General features: G+C 41.4%; 1 protein-coding gene across 5 annotated transcripts in view; it reads left to right on the top strand.

Annotated features, from left to right (window-relative positions):
* kif13a (kinesin family member 13A) overlaps window positions 1–17,986 on the top strand; it is a 43,039-nt gene that overhangs the window by 1,695 nt on the left and 23,358 nt on the right. For 4 of the 5 annotated variants that reach the window (XM_015021947.1, XM_015021939.1, XM_015021923.1 and 1 more), the window contains exons 3-6: window positions 13,476–13,488; window positions 15,702–15,762; window positions 16,505–16,597; window positions 17,090–17,270. In XM_015021947.1, coding sequence (XP_014877433.1) covers window positions 13,476–13,488; window positions 15,702–15,762; window positions 16,505–16,597; window positions 17,090–17,270 — 348 coding nt within the window. Of the gene's footprint in view, window positions 1–13,470; window positions 13,489–15,701; window positions 15,763–16,504; window positions 16,598–17,089; window positions 17,271–17,986 lie in introns of all 5 variants that reach the window. The other variant, XM_015021931.1, reaches the window with a different exon arrangement.

Below are 17,986 nucleotides of genomic sequence, written 5' to 3'. Positions count from 1 at the left end.
CAGTTTTAGTAGATTTTATACGCTTTCCTGCAATGCATGCTTAGTATTTCCACAACAGAACAATACTTCAGCAGCATCAGATCATTTTTTTGTTCAGTTCTTTTTATTTATCAATATGATGCAAAGTACAAGCTGTTTTTTTATTTTATTTTCCATATATATAAAACTTTCCATTGTCCTATGGCATGTTCTTCTGTTGACTGCTTTTACAGACTGTCATAGAAATTCATAAACTGTCTTTTTTGGGTGGAGTGAGAAGGTTTTGTGGCTCTAATGTTATTTGACGTGAGTGAGGGCAAAAATGGTTGCCGACTCTTGGAACAGATGAAAACTCCATTCGAACTGGTTACCTTGAAGCAAATTATCACTGTGAATGTAATTACAGTTTCCTTATTCAGATAACTTTAGATCCACAAGCCACACATCACAGTGCGACTGCATGATATCAGGAAAATGTGATATCCTGTTGTGTTTCTGAAGGTTTTATTGATAAAATAAGGTAAATTACAACTTTGATGTCTTTCTGCTTTGGGTTAAGTTGAAACATTAACCACAGATGGTTGACATTGTGGAAATTTCTATCATGGCAGCGTGGTTTTGTTGAAAAACCGGAATCAGGCTACAGCTGCTGTTTTTGTAGGGAAATTTCTAAATTGCTCAGGAATTAAGTTTCCTATTAAGATGTAAAACTGGCATGAAGCCAGATAATTCTGGCTAGATAATTAACTAAAATGTTCACTGCTTTCCGAGCTGCCTTTTGTTGTATTAAAATTGGGCACAGTGACACTGTGGTAATGTTTGATTTTCAATATATTCTGCAGCCATGCATGCCAACAACAACTGAGTATGGTAGTGGCAGGATCATTCTGTGGGCATTTCTTTATACCTGTTACTGACTGTCTGTAGCACTTCGCTAAGAAACCTCTGGTCAAGTCCGTGACTGGATCAGCTCAGGAACAATTGTAGGTCTTGGGTTTGTTCCTAGAAAACGTCAGCGCTGCCAAAAAAAAGCCGCTGGTGTCAGATTTATAAGTAAATGACAGTAAACTCATCTTGTTCTGAAACATAAATTTGCTGCCTGGGATCTTAAACAAGGTGTTGCAGGTGATGTTAAATATAGCACAGTTTAAAGAACAAGTTGACTTTATTTGACACGAGAAGTCCGATTTGTTTCGACTGTTTAATCCCAAGCCTCAGGGTGTTGCAATAAATCTCCAGATAACAGGACTAATTTATGGCGTCCTGCACCAAAGCGCCATTAGATTGGATCGCTTCAGTCGAGCTCCCAGCATGCTCCATGTTTCATTAAGACTCGTCTCTGCTAAAAGTGAAGACAGGGTGAAAGTTTCACATGGCCTCTGTGCACAAAGGCTCACTGAAAGTGTGTGATCTGCGCTGCCTTCTGATCTGACATACTCTCCCGGTGTAATGAGGAGATCAGACTGCGTTTAGGCGGGTGGTGAGTGTATGCTCATATTTCATGCCTGTTAGCGGTTGTCAAAAAATGTCATATTTGTCCCACAGTGAAAGCTGCGCCTCAGTCTTGCGCTCGGCTTGCTCGCTCTTCTCTGCTTTCCGTGTCACACATGATTAGAAACCTGACCTGATTACCCACAGGCGCGCAAAACGTCTGACATAATGCTGCAGATTGTTTTCCTGTTTTATTGACCGTTTTAAATGGACAAACAGCTTTTTCAGGTGCTCAAATGTTCCCAGACTGACTGCAGAGAACAAGAATGCATGTAAGATGTCAAGCTCTTTTCTTATGAGCTAAGGGGAATCTTGTAAATTTGTAACACTTTCTTAGTTCCCTAGTCAGCATTAAATAATGAGCTTACTGTGCCAGTAGCTCTGGTCGTTGCACTAATCTGTATTTAAAGCAATTATCAGAAGCGAGAATGCTACGCTATGGCTGCCGTCCAAGCAATCAAGCTCAGAAATCTAGCTCAAAGCTCAGCTCCTTGCAAAATAAGCATTTTTAACCCCTTCACTGCGTTACAATCACAAGCTAAGATGTACGCTATTAAAATTGTAACAAAGCATAATTACGCTATAAAACAATTTCTCAATTGTTGAGTATCTCTTGGAGCACACGGTGTTGCTTGGACTGCTTCAAATCCAGCAAGATAATGGGTGAGCAGGACCAGGAGAGCATTAATCAGACAAGCAGCCCAGAGGCCCGTGGTAACTTTGAAGGTGACTTACGGGTCAGATGGGAGAGTCTGTCGATTGGAAAACGATTAGTAATGCCCCTCCATCAATCGGGCATTTGTTGAAGAGTGGCAAAAAGAAAGCCATAAGAAGACCAATCAGCCATTTGCTTCGGCCATGTAGAAGACTCTGCAAAAAGTTGAACGATACCCCTGAACACACCATTCACACTATGAAACATGGCACGTTTTTTTACATCAGCAATCCCAGAAATGCTGCTCAAAGTTCATGAGGAGGTGGATAGAGGTAAATGCAGAGCAGTCCTGGAAGAAAACATGTTAGAGGGAGCGCAAGACTTGACACAGGGGCGGAGTTTCACCATCCCAAATATGTTTATGTATTGGTATGGCCTAGTCAAAGTGCAGATCAAAATCCAGTTGTGAATTTGTGAACTGATTAGAAAGTCTGAAAAATTGCTGATCTCCGATACCCTCCGACCAATCTTGCTGAGATAGCTTATACAGTAGAACAGTACAGTAGAACTTTCAGTATTGTCCTAAAATTCCCAATAAAACATGCAACAAAATGTAAAAACAAAAAAAAAAAATCATGTTGATCATGGCTCAGGTACTGTGAGAACTTTATGCCCGTTATGTGTTACCTGTTTCCATGTTGACAAGCGAGACACAAACATATTTTACCTTATCGTCCAGTGGAAGCTTTCATATCTGATTGGTGTTCAGTATCACATCCACAGGAATGTATTTCATGTAGTTAAAATACGATGGAAAACGCTCCGCCGTTTGTTTCAGTTTCACCCTCACTTGCCTTTAATTCCTGGTGTTTTGGATTTCGATAAAGTCATTTTGGTTCTGATCCTCAGTCCAGTTTAGAGCCGTACAGCTCGGATGGTTTTCACTGTGTTTATGTAACATTTCTGCTCAAAGATGCAATTCAGGCATGTAATTACTCAGGATTTTAATACTGCTGCTGCTCACTGTGTGTGTGTGTGTGTGCATGTACGTGTGTTTTGGCTTCCTTGGTTTTGTAAAACCATGTAATTTTCCCGTTTTTTTCTGCGTGTGGAGCCCGCAGAAGAGAGGCGGGAGTGCCCTGATCTGTGGGGCTTTGCCAGCTTTTGAAGACACCTGTCCCTGCGTGTTGGAAATGTGTCAAATTCAGAGGGTATTAGCCTGCTGAATATGGCTGCAGGGGCCAGGGACCATGGGAAACTTTCTCTCTCGTGGGAATGCTCAGGCAGAGCGTCAGAAAGGAAACAGCTATAATAGATATTTTTATGAACGCACCACTTTAATCTGTGGCTGTTTGCTTAGAAATACACAGGGTTTTTTTTGATGGAAGAAGGGCAAAGAAACGTTCTAAACGTTCTTTTAAACTGTTCTGCCGAGGTTTTTGCTTTGCAAAGATGTTCTCGATTCTACATTTTTGTTTGCATATTCTGTCAAGTTGATTGAATTGCACAGCTTTTCCTAAAATTAAGGATTTTTTTCTATGTCCTTTGATGACTAAGCCTTATTGTATGCTCTGCAGAGCCTTTGGCCTTCCCCTCGTGATCCCTTCTCCCCAGCTCTCCTCAGAAATGAACACTAATCTCACCGAAGGACAAGTGAAGCAGTTTGTGACTTCAGGCCAAAAGGTTATATTTCCCTGAGTCTCACCTTTCTGCTCGTTGGGCAGAATGGCATATTTGAAACAGAAGTCTGAGAGAAGTAGTTTTTCTTTCAGGTTCCAGTCATCTCTCCTTAGGTGCACAGACATAATAAATGCTGGAAGGAGCCGGGGGTGAACAGAAACACCTGAAGCGACTGTCTGTGTAGGGAGTGAGTGGTGGTGAGTAATGACAAGAAAATACCCTGCGACCCACAGAATGGGGCCGTATTACACTTATGGTGCATGTCAGTCACCGTGCAACAATTGAATTAGGGGACAGAGTGTTGGAAAAACCACCTGAATCTCCACAATTTTGACCTGTGCTTGTCTTTTTATCCCCAAAAGTGAAATGAAAAACTGCTTTCATCTGATGATTTTATGATGGTCTGCGGAGGAATGTCTTTATCTGATAGTGTCTGTCCCCAAGCTTGTAATTTCCACCCTAATCTCTTCTTATCATTGGTGGTTACAAGAGCTCAATTGGGTTTATCTCCACCAGGCTGTGTTGTCTTGCTTCCTTAGGTATTGTTGTCTGGTTGGTGTGGAGAGGGGCTACAATTAGAGCCTCCTCTGTTAGGATGCTGCTTTTACTGTCCTCCCACTCTTTGAATTATCCTGAACTAACACCCCCCGTCACGCTTTCTGCATATTTCAATTCAGTGACTCGGAAGAAGAAAAAAAATGTAGGAAAACAGTGCTCCCGTTTTACAATGCTGCACATTTGACAATGCTGCATACACTATTTGATCACTAGCTATGCCAGACTGCCACAGATTGTTTTTTGGGCATGATGCAAAATTGTGCTGCATGACCACAGCAAATGTCACGCTATGCGTACACCACACGTCTGCGTCTTCATTGCAGAATCTACAACTCAAACACCACAGCATTGACTTAACAATAAGGTCACTTAATCACACTTTATACTGTCCAGTCTCTTCACTTTCCTCAGGATGCTGGATGCTTGAAAATGAAACTAATGGGACAAATGTCTGGTTAATTTGGCCAATAAACATCTGACCACTTCTGGGAACTCGCACATCATTGAAATTTAATTCCCAGACCTTTAACAAAAAAAACAAAAAAAAAAACAAAACAAGAGAACATGAGAGTCACATCACAGCAGAATTAAAATACCCAGAACAGAACATTTTGAATTTCACATCCATTGATCCCAACACATGCACTAATCAGAACTGACACACATACTTCAAAGACGTGACAGGGTGCTCTCCCTTTGTACTCAAGCATCATATTTCTTTTAGTTTTGTGTCTTATTACAACGAGAACAGCCTTTGAGGTCAAAACCCAGTATTTGGAGTTTCCCCAGCAACCCAGAGATCTATATTTAATTTGGCTTGTGTGTGTGTGTGTGTGCGTGTGTGTGTGCGTGCGTGCGTGCGTGTGTGTGTGTGTGAAAAAGTCTAAACTATTTATAAGCACTAGCGAAAGTTGTTCATTAATTTTGTCCAACAAGTATCTGTAAACATGTTCCCTTAGTGTTGGAACACACAGTGAACTGGAAGGGGTAGATATCACCGAATCTTAACTGCAGCTGAGAGGGACTGATGTGTAAGGACGAGGCCACCTGTGAGAGCTTCTGGGGGGAAGATGCCTGTTTTTACATTACAATGTTCAAGAATTTTCAGCAACACCAGAAAAAGCGGCTAGATTTTTCAGTTTTTTTTTTTTTTTTTTTTTTGCGAGAGATGGATCAGTGCTCCCGCTAAATATGGAGACGAGGCGACGTTTCTCCAGAAAAGTCAATCCCTTTAGAGGTTCTACTAGAGACTGTATAAATAGCTTGTTCATTTGTAGCTACTGCCAGCACAGATGTTAACGTTAAACTCTTAGAGGTCAGTAACTTTTGATGAAGTGTCATCATGTCTTCTAACCCCCATACTAAATGACAATGCTGCCTTGTCCGGTGACTGCCCTCAGGAATGTTCTTTTTGTCTTTCCATACTGCTCACTTCGTGCCAAGAATCAACCTTTCCACTCAGCGGGATCTTGTTCTCAGAGTCATTTGGCTCTAAATTATTCCACATCAGCTCACATTTGCTCCATAAACCTGTTTTTTTTTCTTTTTCTCGTTGTTAGGGGGAAAGTGCCATAAGCAAAAGCCCTGAAGAGGTTGCATTCACTTTGCACCGTTCACTGGTTTATTTAGAGGGCGGGATATTGTTTATGTCTTGATCCAGAATTGAGAAAAGATGGCGCCCTGCCTCTTTGTTGAGCCTGCACCTCATTAATGTCAGATGTGGCCTCTTATACAGAGGGGCAGCAGCGTATGTAAAAATCCACATTCAGACATTGCTTCCATAATGGTTTCCTTGCATGATCCTTTGTGATGGGGCTTTTTTGAAGTTTGCAACTTAGCGTTTAGTTTTCATTTTAGCTCAGTCACATTAAGGGGAATAAATGCCAATGACATTTTGAAGCTTTCATTTAAGGCTGCCTCAAGTATTTGCTTGGTTTCTTTAATATGCTTAGGCTCATGACTTGTGTTGTGCTTTGCCCTCAGTGAGCCAGCTCACTCTGGATTTTGTTGTTCTCAGCAGCAGCATGCCAGGTCTATTCAGATGAGTGGCGTTCAGCCGACAGAAAACGTCACAGGAGGTGCGTCTTGGCAGTAAAAGTGTCACTTCCCTTCCCCTGGAAGAAATCATACCTCAGAGAAACATTTCGATGAACTTCACGTCTCCTCGGCTGATGCGCTGCCTTTGAGACTCACCAGATTTAAGACGTTCGTGGAGCACACGTGGTCCGTTTTATGCTCTGCGTTTGAATGCACACTGACTTGGACCTCAGCCTGCTGACCCAAACTTGTCACTGCGGTGTCAGAAAATGCCGGAGCGGATTAAATTAGAGCTTTCCTCCATCATATGCCGCATTGTGAACATTTGTTATGGAAACTTGGAGGCCCCGCGCTGATGATGGCATGATTATCATGTGTGCTGCTTGTGGCAGTGCTTTTTCATTTAGCCTGTTTTTTCAAAATGCACCGTTTGGCTTTCATATTGGAACTTTGACTCATGAGGCTGGTGGGCTGTGTGTCTCCTCCATGTTTACTGCCGTTGCTTAGAGACAGCAGAAAAGAAGATACGAGAGGCTCCCGGGGGTTTGTTGATGACCCAAAGAGTGATATCCCTCAAGCCACTTCAAATATTTGCATAAGAAACTAATTTTAGCTTTTAGAAGAGTCTAAGCTCTCCTTTGCTTCAGAAATCCTGAATTAGTCTTGACGGAGCCAAAAATGTTGTTTTGAATGCTGTACTTTTGATTTCACTGGCATACTGTATTTTTAATTTGTTATTTGTTGCATCTGTTCTACATTTCAGGGGGAAATCATGTAACTTTTATGCCTGTAAATATTCTCTAATCTGATGCTTAGTTTTGGTTAATATGCAGATTAATAAAGATGATTTTGATGCTTTGCTACATGTTTAGACCTCCTGAAGCTCTCTAGCTTCTCTACAAAATTAAGGAGCTGTAATCATTTGGTGTAATTAATGCATCATCATAGTTAGCAAATCCTCAGCAGGTTCAACCAATGTCACTTCCCCTTTCTTTAAAAAAATCTGAACTAACCCTTTTAGCATTTATTAGAAATGCACTGAAAAGTCATTTGTTGACTGGAATTTGCCCATTTTCATCTTGACTGGCATGAACAGCCAGCTAGATATCAACTAATCCAATTAAGTAATCGTACCACACTGGAGTGCTAATGGGTTGTGCTAACAATAACACTTAGTGGTGGAAGCTGTTATGGATGGAAGAAAAATCCAAGTTATCCATTTCTAGTAGGGTTCAGACCATTTTTGTGCATCCAACAACCAACTTGATGAGCTTCAATTTGTTTTCTAGATTTGGCAAAACTAGATATTCAGAACATGTGCTTTGATGCCTAAAGGAGGATAATTCTTATTCCTATGTTTTCTGTTTCAAAATGTTTATCTATGTCAAAGTACATTTATTTTACTTTACTTTTTTAACATGCGAGATTCATTACTTCAGTTGCCCATTTAGAAAACTGGAAATCTGTTGTCCCGAAACAACCTGGTCATACGAAACTGTGAATGCTGTAAAATAGCTTTGCTTCATATAAGCATGATGTTGATGCAACATTGTCCCATGAAACATTGAAAGGCCAAGTTTCACATAACATTTGTGAATTTATTAGATATTAGATAACATTCTATAAGTATCTGAATAAATAAATGTGGTTCTGTTTTTTTATGTTTTTTTTAATCAAGAACAATATATATGATGAATGAATGTTATATATTTTGCTTTGTTAAAGACTCCTAGATATTTAACATTTACACTAGGTGTGTGATGTAATAAAGCTTAAGGGTTTGTTTTAGCAGAGGAAGCCTCCCAAGTGAGAGGCGTGTAAGGAAGAGGTTCCAGAAATTGTTTGTGTGGCGGGATCGAGCTCCCTCTGCCTGTTTTTGTCATCAGTCTGCTAACTTCCTTCAGCGTCGTGTTGAAAGCGTTTCCAAACATTCTTCACGGACATGTCTGACTGCGAACGCTTGTCCTGTTTACTTTAAAATCACAGTGCCTGATAAATAAAATAGCTTTGCTTTAGTTTGTGACTTTACATGGAACCAGACTAAATGGTCAATGGACATATTCTGTCCCCCTCTACTGTAACACTGCCTGCTGTGTGTGCAGCAGGATGACCTCTATTGGAAACTCAAGTGTCCTGTCCTTAAAACACTGAAAGCTTATTTTAAATGTTAGCTCATAGCTGCACAGTGCTGTAGCTCTGCTGTTAAACTCTTGAGAGGTTTCCGCTGCACTGCTGTTTGAAAAGTCATTGTCTCAAAGCTTGTTGGCTGCTTATGCTGGGAATACGCCATAGTTGGGGGTCAAGGGAGGTTAAAAGGGTGGAGGGGTGGAAGTAGCTGCAAGAATAGATCAAGAGGAGGGGCACAAATATGTGACGGGGAGTGGTGGTGAAATATCTCATACTGTAGATGTGTGCATTTGCACAGGAGAAGATAATGCTGCGTTTTCTAATAGGATGAGAGCTGCTATTTAGGCAGAAGTAAAAATCTTCCTAAAATATAGAACATTATATAAACATAACTTTTTCTTTATTTGCTAAAGTACATTTTAAAATTGATAATAATCGCTGTTTTTAATTGCCCCGCTTCCAGGGCGTTTATAGATAGTGGTTTAAATCAAATGATTTGCAAAAAAATGCAAACTGTTTGTCTAAAACGTCTGTGAGCTCAGCCTTGCATTGTAATTTTTTATTTTGCGTGGATAGATGGCTCAGTAGTCGGATGATACAGTAGATTAATCGGATTTGTTGCCTGCTGGGCTGGAAGAGTGCAGTTTTCGGTGGCATAATAACCCAGTGGCCTTAATCCAACTCTGTAGCCACTAGGGCAGTGTGCGGGGTTTCCTCTGCTGCAGCTCCACTCTTCATACAAATGCTCAAATGAAATAAAAATAATAATAATAATTTTTTTCAAGGTGCATTTTACAATTTAAATCTTCTTATTTAAGCAACAAATCTTAATTAATAGAACTACTATTATCAATATAATGATAATGTTGACCTTATTAATTAAAAACAAAAATGATACTCAAATAAATCTAAATAATCCTTAATCTAATGAATTAGCCAGGATTAATGACAAAAATTAAAATCTATTAATTACAAAAAAATAATACATTCATGTACTACGTTTATAGATACATAGGTTTCTAAGGAAAATGGATTAAAATATAAAATTATTAATAAAATAATTAAAAAGGTGCATCACATGAATATTGATTCAGTTAAAATGATTCTTAAACTCATTTTAAAACACTAAAAGTTAATGTAAAAGTCGCCTCGGCATAAAACACAGCAAAATTAAAAAGATATTCAGTTTGCTTTTTACAACCAGAGAACTCAGAAACATCCTCCTGTCTTCGTGGATGTTTTTCCAAGTTAGACGAAAAAAGACAAACAAAATATGAAAGACAATTTTTCACCCAGTTAGTTCCTATGAACTGTCTCAGCATCAGGTAATTTATCTGGAGCGCTCCCTGCAGACCACACAGACCTCAGCCAGCCTCTGATAAAGCTGAGGCAGCAGCTGAGTGCGTCTGCCTCCAGGCGCGTACGAATCTGATGCTATCTGGCACTTCTGGGCCAAACATGTACATTAATACAGCCAAAACTGTGTCTTTAATAAGCTCTCGGCATCTAATGTGACATGCATGCTGGAATAATAATAGAGATCAGTGGTTTACAGTCGACTCACTGAGTCACAATCAGATAAATGAAGAAAACAGTAAAAATATAGTTAGACTATGCGGTGAAACACTTTTGTTTTTATAGTAACACAAAGTCAGAATCTTCACCTGAAAGTGCTATTTTAGATATGAGTATAATTACCTGAAAATCCCAATTTTAGGGAAGAAACGGGGGACAGACTGTGCTAAAGCTTGCGCGAATTCTGAGGAGCACTCGGCTTTTTGAGGGGATTAGGGAGCTTATTTCCACAGCAGAGTGGGAGAACTGGAGCCTAATGTGCTTTACCTTAATGAGACGGGGGGGGAGGTTTTCGATAAGGAGAGGCAGTTTAGATGAACCCTTGAGTTTTAGAAGAAGTCTTTTGTTGAAATAAAAACGAGAATGTCTCAGGAAGCTATATTCTAACATCTTAAATAAATCTTGTTCCTCCCATTGTCATGCGGAGCATTCCAGGCATACCAGAGCCGGAGACATTAACTGTACATATACAACAGATTAAACAATGAGCAGGAGGCGACAGACTGCAGCAGCAACACCGTGGCGGCTCGTTTTCTGCTGCAAATGCTGATCGGTTTATTCATAAAGCTGCACATGTGGGTGTTTTAGTCCCGTTTTTCATTTTATGTGTGGTTTCTATAAATTTCCCTCTCTCCTCGTATTTCTTTGTTGGGCAGCATTTTTGTTCTTGTGAATTACTGAGCCGGTTTATTTTTGACTTATGCTTTGACACCTCGTTCATTGTCTGACCGTGGGAAATGAGACTGTAGTTTCAAGGACTTGAGCTGTCTGCAGCTTATCTGTATTACAGGCTGATGTTCTTCCTGGACATCCTGTCATGTCTACAGTATGAATTGACATGTTAGATCTCGTCACTGTCTTTGTCATAAGTGGTCAGTACAGGAAAAACAGATTTAAGCAATAAAATGTGCTGCCCACAAGATTAAAACTAAGCAAAAACAAAAAAAAGAAAAGAAATGACTTTTTTAAGTGCCAAAATAAATGTAAAAAAGCCCCAATCCCCATCAGTTTAAAGTATTGCTCCTTCACTTAAGTCATGTTTTGCTCGAGTATGTGTTGTCTGTTTATACAACTTCCTACAACTTTTCATTAGCAAGGTCATTACAAGGTCATTATTTTTTTTTTTTATCTCAGCTGAGGTCAGTAGCAATAATATTAATGATACTTCACTGCGATGCATCATATCACACATTATTTTTACTTGTTGTTCAAGATATCACAATCAGGATGTTTTGGAGTCCCTGAAAACGAGCCAAGTCATATAAGATTAGACGTTATTTTTTGCTGTTGAAACAGTAAAAATTTGGTGACAAAACGGTAATATTTAAAAGCGGATTGTCATTTTGCTGTAGTTTGTGCCAAAAGAAGGTAAAACTAGAGTCAAAATGATGACATGGTGAGTTTTTAACAATAATAAAACCAAAACAAGGAGCTTAAAAACTGAGCCAGGAGTGTGAATGGCAAAGGAACCAGGTGAGCTAATCAGTGGTGACGAGGAACAGAGAGAAAGCAGGAAATAAGGGAAGAAACTAATTAACACAAACAGAGTTGAACTGAAGACAGAGAAGTTACACCTAACACAGAATTTAAGAGAATAAATCCAAATACACAAAGAACTGGAAGATAAAACTAAGAAACCCAAACAGCCCAGGATTGTGACAGGGATTTGCTACTTCTGCTCAAATACTTCTACCTCAGTCTGATGACTTTAATCGGCCGCCCACCACAGCATGTCTTTGAAGGAGTGGGTTGCGCACGGCACCGCTGGTGCTGGATCAGCCCCAGCTCAACTCAAACGCAATAACTAAAAGGCTTTCCTTGTGTTGTTGTCACAGGAAAATTTTGCAATGTTTCTGAAATGAATAAAAAAATAACATTTCAGTTCAGAGTTGAAGGAACTTTGATTCTGCCCCATAAATGATACTGACTCCTTGCATGTGGATGGAGACTATAAGTCAAAGATCTTGAGGTGCTTAAATTAATTACTGTGTTAAACGCAAAGGTCTCAGATTAAATTAGGATTATGAACCCCTGCCCCCCTATCCCCCCACCATCACTCCCCGCTTCCCTCACAATCATCCTGTCCTTCATTATAAAGAGCTCAAGCACAGCTCCAGGCTCACATGTATCATATAAAGGAGATAATCATTTTTGCTTTGAGCAGAACACTTTGCATGGCAACAGCAGGTCTGAATAGAGAACAGTTCTTGTTTGGATGGGTGTGGGTATCCTCTGATGCAGCTCTCTAGTCGGTGACTCAGCTCAGATTTGTGTGAGACTCTCTGGAGGTGGGGGGTGGGGGGGTGAGGGCGAGTTGGAGTCTTCCTGATGCACCCTGCCCTGCATTAGTTACCATGTGAACCTGATGCCAACCCTTGTCTCTGTGCCAAAGGAGTTCTGCAGGAAGGATGTGCTGACTGCAGAAGGATTGAACCGGCTGAATCGCCAGGGGTGGAGGTGTATTTTAATACACTGCTGTGCACAATATAGCACAGCACGATTGCAGTTTATCCGCATGCAGCAAGGGCCTGTAACCTGAGTCAAGGAGCTGTTTAGCTTCGGTTCAGATAACAGCCTATCATGTGATAGACAGATGTAAAGTCATGCATGATTGTTAAAAAAAAAAAAAAATTAAAAATGGGTAAACATAGTTTTTAAAACGTTTTCACTGCTAAAATCTGAAAAGTGTATCTTGTGTGTGAATTCAGCACGTTTTATTTTAGTGGCACAAAGGCAGCATCGTGCTTCGGGAATCCTTCTCTTCGGCAGGATTCAAGCTTGGCAGTCTGGAAGAAACACAGCTTAACACCACGCTTCAGATTTTCTAAAATGAAAGTGAAATGATCCTGTGAGGTATATATTTAAGTTAATGGTGCCATCAGCAAAATGTGAAAAAAGTTCCTTGAGTTCAGAGGACAACCTTACGAAACACAGGGACGTATAGTTGGCTCTTTTGTCCTCGATGGCGGCTGCTGGTGGTGGAGAGAGCAGCTTCCCCAAACTGGCCTCTGTGTTAAGTCCACAGGAATAAGAGCTATTTATTCAACAGAGTCAGTGGGACATTGAATCTTAAATCTCTTCCCTTCCTCACGCTCCACTGGCCCAATTATGAACCCAATCACAGCAGCACCTTCCACCAGAACCAGCCGTGCACTTACTTAGTGGAAGTGAGGGAAAAACAAGAGAATAATAAAGATGTAACTTGAAGAGAAAGTGTCTTTTATATCAAAATTAAGCATTTTCCTCATGACAAGAGAAGGATTTATTTTAAATGAATTTGTCCTGTGTGAATTCTAACCTCTTTTCCCTCTCTGTCTCTTTTTTTCTGCTCACTCACCCCTGTGTGTGATGGATTGACCTGCTGCTTCAACAGGAAACAGTCCAAGGTATGTATGTTTTATCCATTTATTCGACAGACATTTGTTACTCACAGATCAAAACATCCAGAAGTAACAGACCCAAAAGGCCAGACAGTTTCTCCTGCACAGGTCGATTCTTCATCGTGACGTTGTTTCTACAGACGTGATTGAGCTTTTTTTTTTTTGGTCGATCGGTGGGTCAGCAGGAGCCAGATAGATGTCCGTGTGAATGTGTCAGCACTCTGAGATCTCCCAAACACCCACAAAGGCTCCACAATGAGAGAGGGATGAGTGCGGACATTGGGGCTGTTTGTGCGCTCATTGAATGCCGCATTGTTGCAGCGCACCCCCACTTCCCCCCGTGGCAACATGCTGGTGACTAGCTCAGAGATGTTTCACACACCAGGGACGGGCTTTGTGCTCGGTACACTCACTCAGGCACCCCCTACCCCCCACCGCCCGCCCCTCCCTGACTGGACTGTGGGCGTGCATGGTCTCTGGGGCATGCGAACCTGAGCTGCCCCGTAATAACCCTCCACTAAGACGAACACGTGGCCGTCTGCTTAGTTATGACGCTCAAATCATCCTTCCTGCATTCCTCAGTGCAGTCGCAGAAAACTAGCTTGTTTTTTTTGACTAAAAATGTGTCTTTTTCCTTCTCTGCATCATCATGATTTTTACTGCTGATTAATAGTAATTGTCCAATCAAGATTAATCTGTTGTGTAATCACACCCTCCGGCTGGACGGAGACAGAACAGAGGGCACTGGAGCCCCAGTTTTCCAAACCAGCTCTAATTGAGAATGATGGCACTTTTGTTCCTTTGAATGGCACCCACTTACTTGTCTGAAGTCACAAGAGGAAGTCTTGCTTTCAGTGCATTCAGGGATCTCAGAGCTTCCCATGCTGACTGTGCAGCCACGGCTTTCCCCGGCCATTAGGCCTTTTGGTGATTAGGAGGGAGTTTCAATTATTTTGTGGTATTTGTGTTGGGAGGGAAAGTGTTTTGGCAGTGCTACCGCAGCAGACTAAAGATCAGGGAGGAGACCCTGTGTGCAATCTGAGGATGAGTATGCAACTGATTTTTTATGCAACAAAAATCGAGTGAGAAAATTCCCAGATGTGACGCGTTAGAAAAATGACAACATTTCTACTGGTTTCATTTAAAAAAGAGCAGTTTGAAATATTACAAAAAGTATCTACAAAACAAAAGAGAAATCAGAAGTAACACGTTTTACATCTAATCTGCACAAATTGTGGAGCTTTTGATCTTTTCCAGATTAAGTCAGAGATGCACCAGAGATGAGAGGGAGAATTTTTTTTTCTTTTGATGGGCTTTGATTGGTCATTGAAAGATCAAATCCTAATGACTCTTAACTTTTTCCAGTTCATTAAAGGCATCAGTGTTGACCGACCCCCAGGCAACATGTTCTTTATTCCACTTGATTTTGAGTTTAGTACAAATGTTAGCAACATATGTTAACACCACCGCTATCAAAACCCCGTTTGACAAAACATTTTTCTCTGCAATGTGGCACACCTGAAAGTAAATCCGAAATCAGTATCGGCCAGAAAAATCCTTATTAGTGCAAGAAAAATGTTACATGTCTGTGTCCACTCTGGGCTGCTATGACTTAAGTCCTGCTGAACTGCAACTGGCACATAAGAAAACACAGACGAATCTCACCAAGGCTGTTTATTATGAAATTAGAGATGCACAAATGATTATATGCTGCATGCAAACTAGCGGGGGCCGCTCTGTCTGAGATAGCCTTCTCTCTGTGCCTTATTCGCCCAGTGTTCCTGCAGGTGCCTGGAGGATAGTGGGCCTTTCTGTTGTTAAAGTCTGTGCTGCGAGACCTGGGCCTGAAAGCCAAGAGCCAGCCCTCCAGCACTGGGAACAGCTTTGGCCCAGTTTCCTTGGAGATGAGGGTCACCGGGTGCTGGGATTCTTTCCTCGGAAGCGCACACACTGATTTATGAATTCATTCCACCGCAACAGACAGAACTCTCTGCTGCCTAACGCAGACAGTCACGGTCCAACCCCGATGAATGTCACCTCAAACAAAGCCTCTCGGGTTTCGTCTTACTCTCTCAGACAAGCCCCGTCCTGCTGTTTGACTGTACAAAGCTGTATAATAATCCCTGCTTTCTGTGCGCTCGGGGTTTTCTTTGCGCCCGGCGTGCTCCAACAGGTGCGACAGTCCATGTTTACGTTGTCTGTCTCCATCTCCTTCGCAGGTGTTCGCTTTTGACCACTGTTTCTGGTCCATGGATGAATCCAACGTTCCCAAATATGCCGGTGAGTCACCGATCCTGCACTCATCCGAAAGACCTCAGATGATGAAGCAGGCCTATGTGAAGAGCTTCGTGTTTCCACTGGATAGGCAGGGAAATTCCAGCCTTGATGGGACGCAAGGCCTTAGCAGGATTTGGACAAATAGGATCATTTGGGTTTTGGATACCTACATTATGAAATTAGTTGGCGCTTGTTTTCTTCCAAGTAAAAAAATATATATATATATAAAAGCATGTAAGACATTTACCTACGTCGTCGTCTTGGAGTGTCATGCTCTCTAATGTTGTAAATGAAGCCTCCTCAGAAACTTTTCAGCTCTCTAACCGGCGTTATGTTAAAACAAATCCATAAAACTTTCCCATAATAATCCTTCTGAACACTTGCTTTGCCATATTTCTCTCATTGTGAGACAGAAGTATAAAGCTTGCGTTTACTTTGTGCTGAACCGAGCGGGCAGTCTGCTCAGTGAATGGCTGCCTCAAGGGCCCGAGCCAAGGCTTTATTTAGCTCATTAAACAGCTGTCCCATTCAACGGGGCCACGGCAGCGAGCAACAAGAAAGATTTCTCTGCACAGCTTTACATTTTCCACACGACCAGACAGGAATCTGTCAGACCCTTATTCAGCGCTCTGTGGACCTTGTCAATACACATCTCTGTACTGGTTTCGCAGACTAGCGAGACAACCTGATAATGGTGAAGACTGTTTATCCTGATCTCCATGGTGACCGAATCTTTCTCTGAAAGGTCAAGAGGTGGTGTTCAAGTGCCTTGGAGAGGGAATACTTGAAAATGCATTCCAGGGGTACAATGCCTGCATATTTGCCTATGGACAAACAGGTAATAAGAAAAAAAAAACTTTTGAAATGCTGTTTTTCCTGCTGGATTGTTGGATAATCCTTTCTGTTTACACTTAACAAATTGATCTAAAATGCCTTAGTTGCAGGCTTCAAGATTTTCTTGTGGTAAAAAAGGGATAATAATTAATTTCTCCTCACCAAATACTTTCCAGTTAGGACATATAAAAGGCGAAGAAGTGTTTTCTTAAATAGTTTTAAGAAAACTGCTGTTTCTTAAAACAGTAGCTTTAAGAAACATCCATCCATCCATCCATCCATTCATGTATCTATTTTGCTGTTTTTACTGGTTCTGTATTTAAAGTCCAACCAGTCAGCCATAAAATCATAGTCCATTTATTCTTTAAATATTTCTAAAAAGGATAGTGAACATTGAGAACTCTACAGAAGTATGGAAGTGTTTTTTACATCCACCATGCCGTGTGACTCTTTCTCTCTCTCTTTTTTTTTTTACAAACATCTGCTATGAATCCAGGTTCAGGGAAGTCCTTTTCCATGATGGGAAACGGAGAGCAGCCCGGTTTAATCCCTCGGCTGTGCTGCTCTCTCTTTGAGAGGGTCCACAAAGAGGAGAACGAAGCCCACACGTTTAAGGTGGAGGTGTCCTACATGGAGATCTACAACGAGAAGGTCCGAGATCTGCTGGATCCCAAAGGGTAAGTGTGGCCCCGGCAGCTTAGTCAGCTTTACATTTTGGTCTGCTTTCGATCTGGCGGAAAAGCAGCTGGCTACCAGAAACCTGGTGTTGATTTACTCCAGTTCACAACACGGCATTTCGCTCTGGTGTCACTGTTGTGTCTGCCAGTCTGAATGGTGGGACGCTGACAGAATAATGTGTGTAGGAAGCTGACCCAGTCATTTCCTGCTGGACAGCAGCTAGCATCGTCCTCTGACACTGTTGCATTCTTTGCCTCTGTGGCCTGATGTGGGTTGGCAGTCAGACTGCGAGGAAGAGTGAGCTCTGAAAGAGCATGCTTTAGGGTCATCTGTTTGTGGCTGTTGGATCATAATAGATGTCAGATCGACCCTGTGGGCTAACAGCCAAGCAGGAGCAGCAGTTCACTGCTCAGTTGGTTGCAGATGTCTGAAGATGCAGCTAGATTCAGGTTTTGAAGCATCTTCTTCCTGCTCAAACTGTGAGCCTTGGTCCTGTCCTGACAAGAACACGTTACCTACTGTGGTTTGGATACGAAGCATTGGGAGTGAGAGGTGTACACCCTAGTACTAATGTCTCATGTGTGTTGGTAGTTGGTCATTGTCCTGCAGTTGCCAGGGTTACTGCTTTGCATAAATTAGTAAAGACGACACAAGGATCACTGATTCGGTTACTGATTCGTATCAATATCTGAACGCTGAAGAAGAATGGTTTCCC

Source organism: Poecilia latipinna, unplaced genomic scaffold (genome assembly GCF_001443285.1).
Source record: "Poecilia latipinna isolate Pla-1442-1.1 unplaced genomic scaffold, P_latipinna-1.0 Scaffold86, whole genome shotgun sequence".
Classification (NCBI taxonomy): domain Eukaryota; kingdom Metazoa; phylum Chordata; class Actinopteri; order Cyprinodontiformes; family Poeciliidae; genus Poecilia; species Poecilia latipinna.
This window is presented reverse-complemented; position numbering and strand designations above follow the sequence as displayed.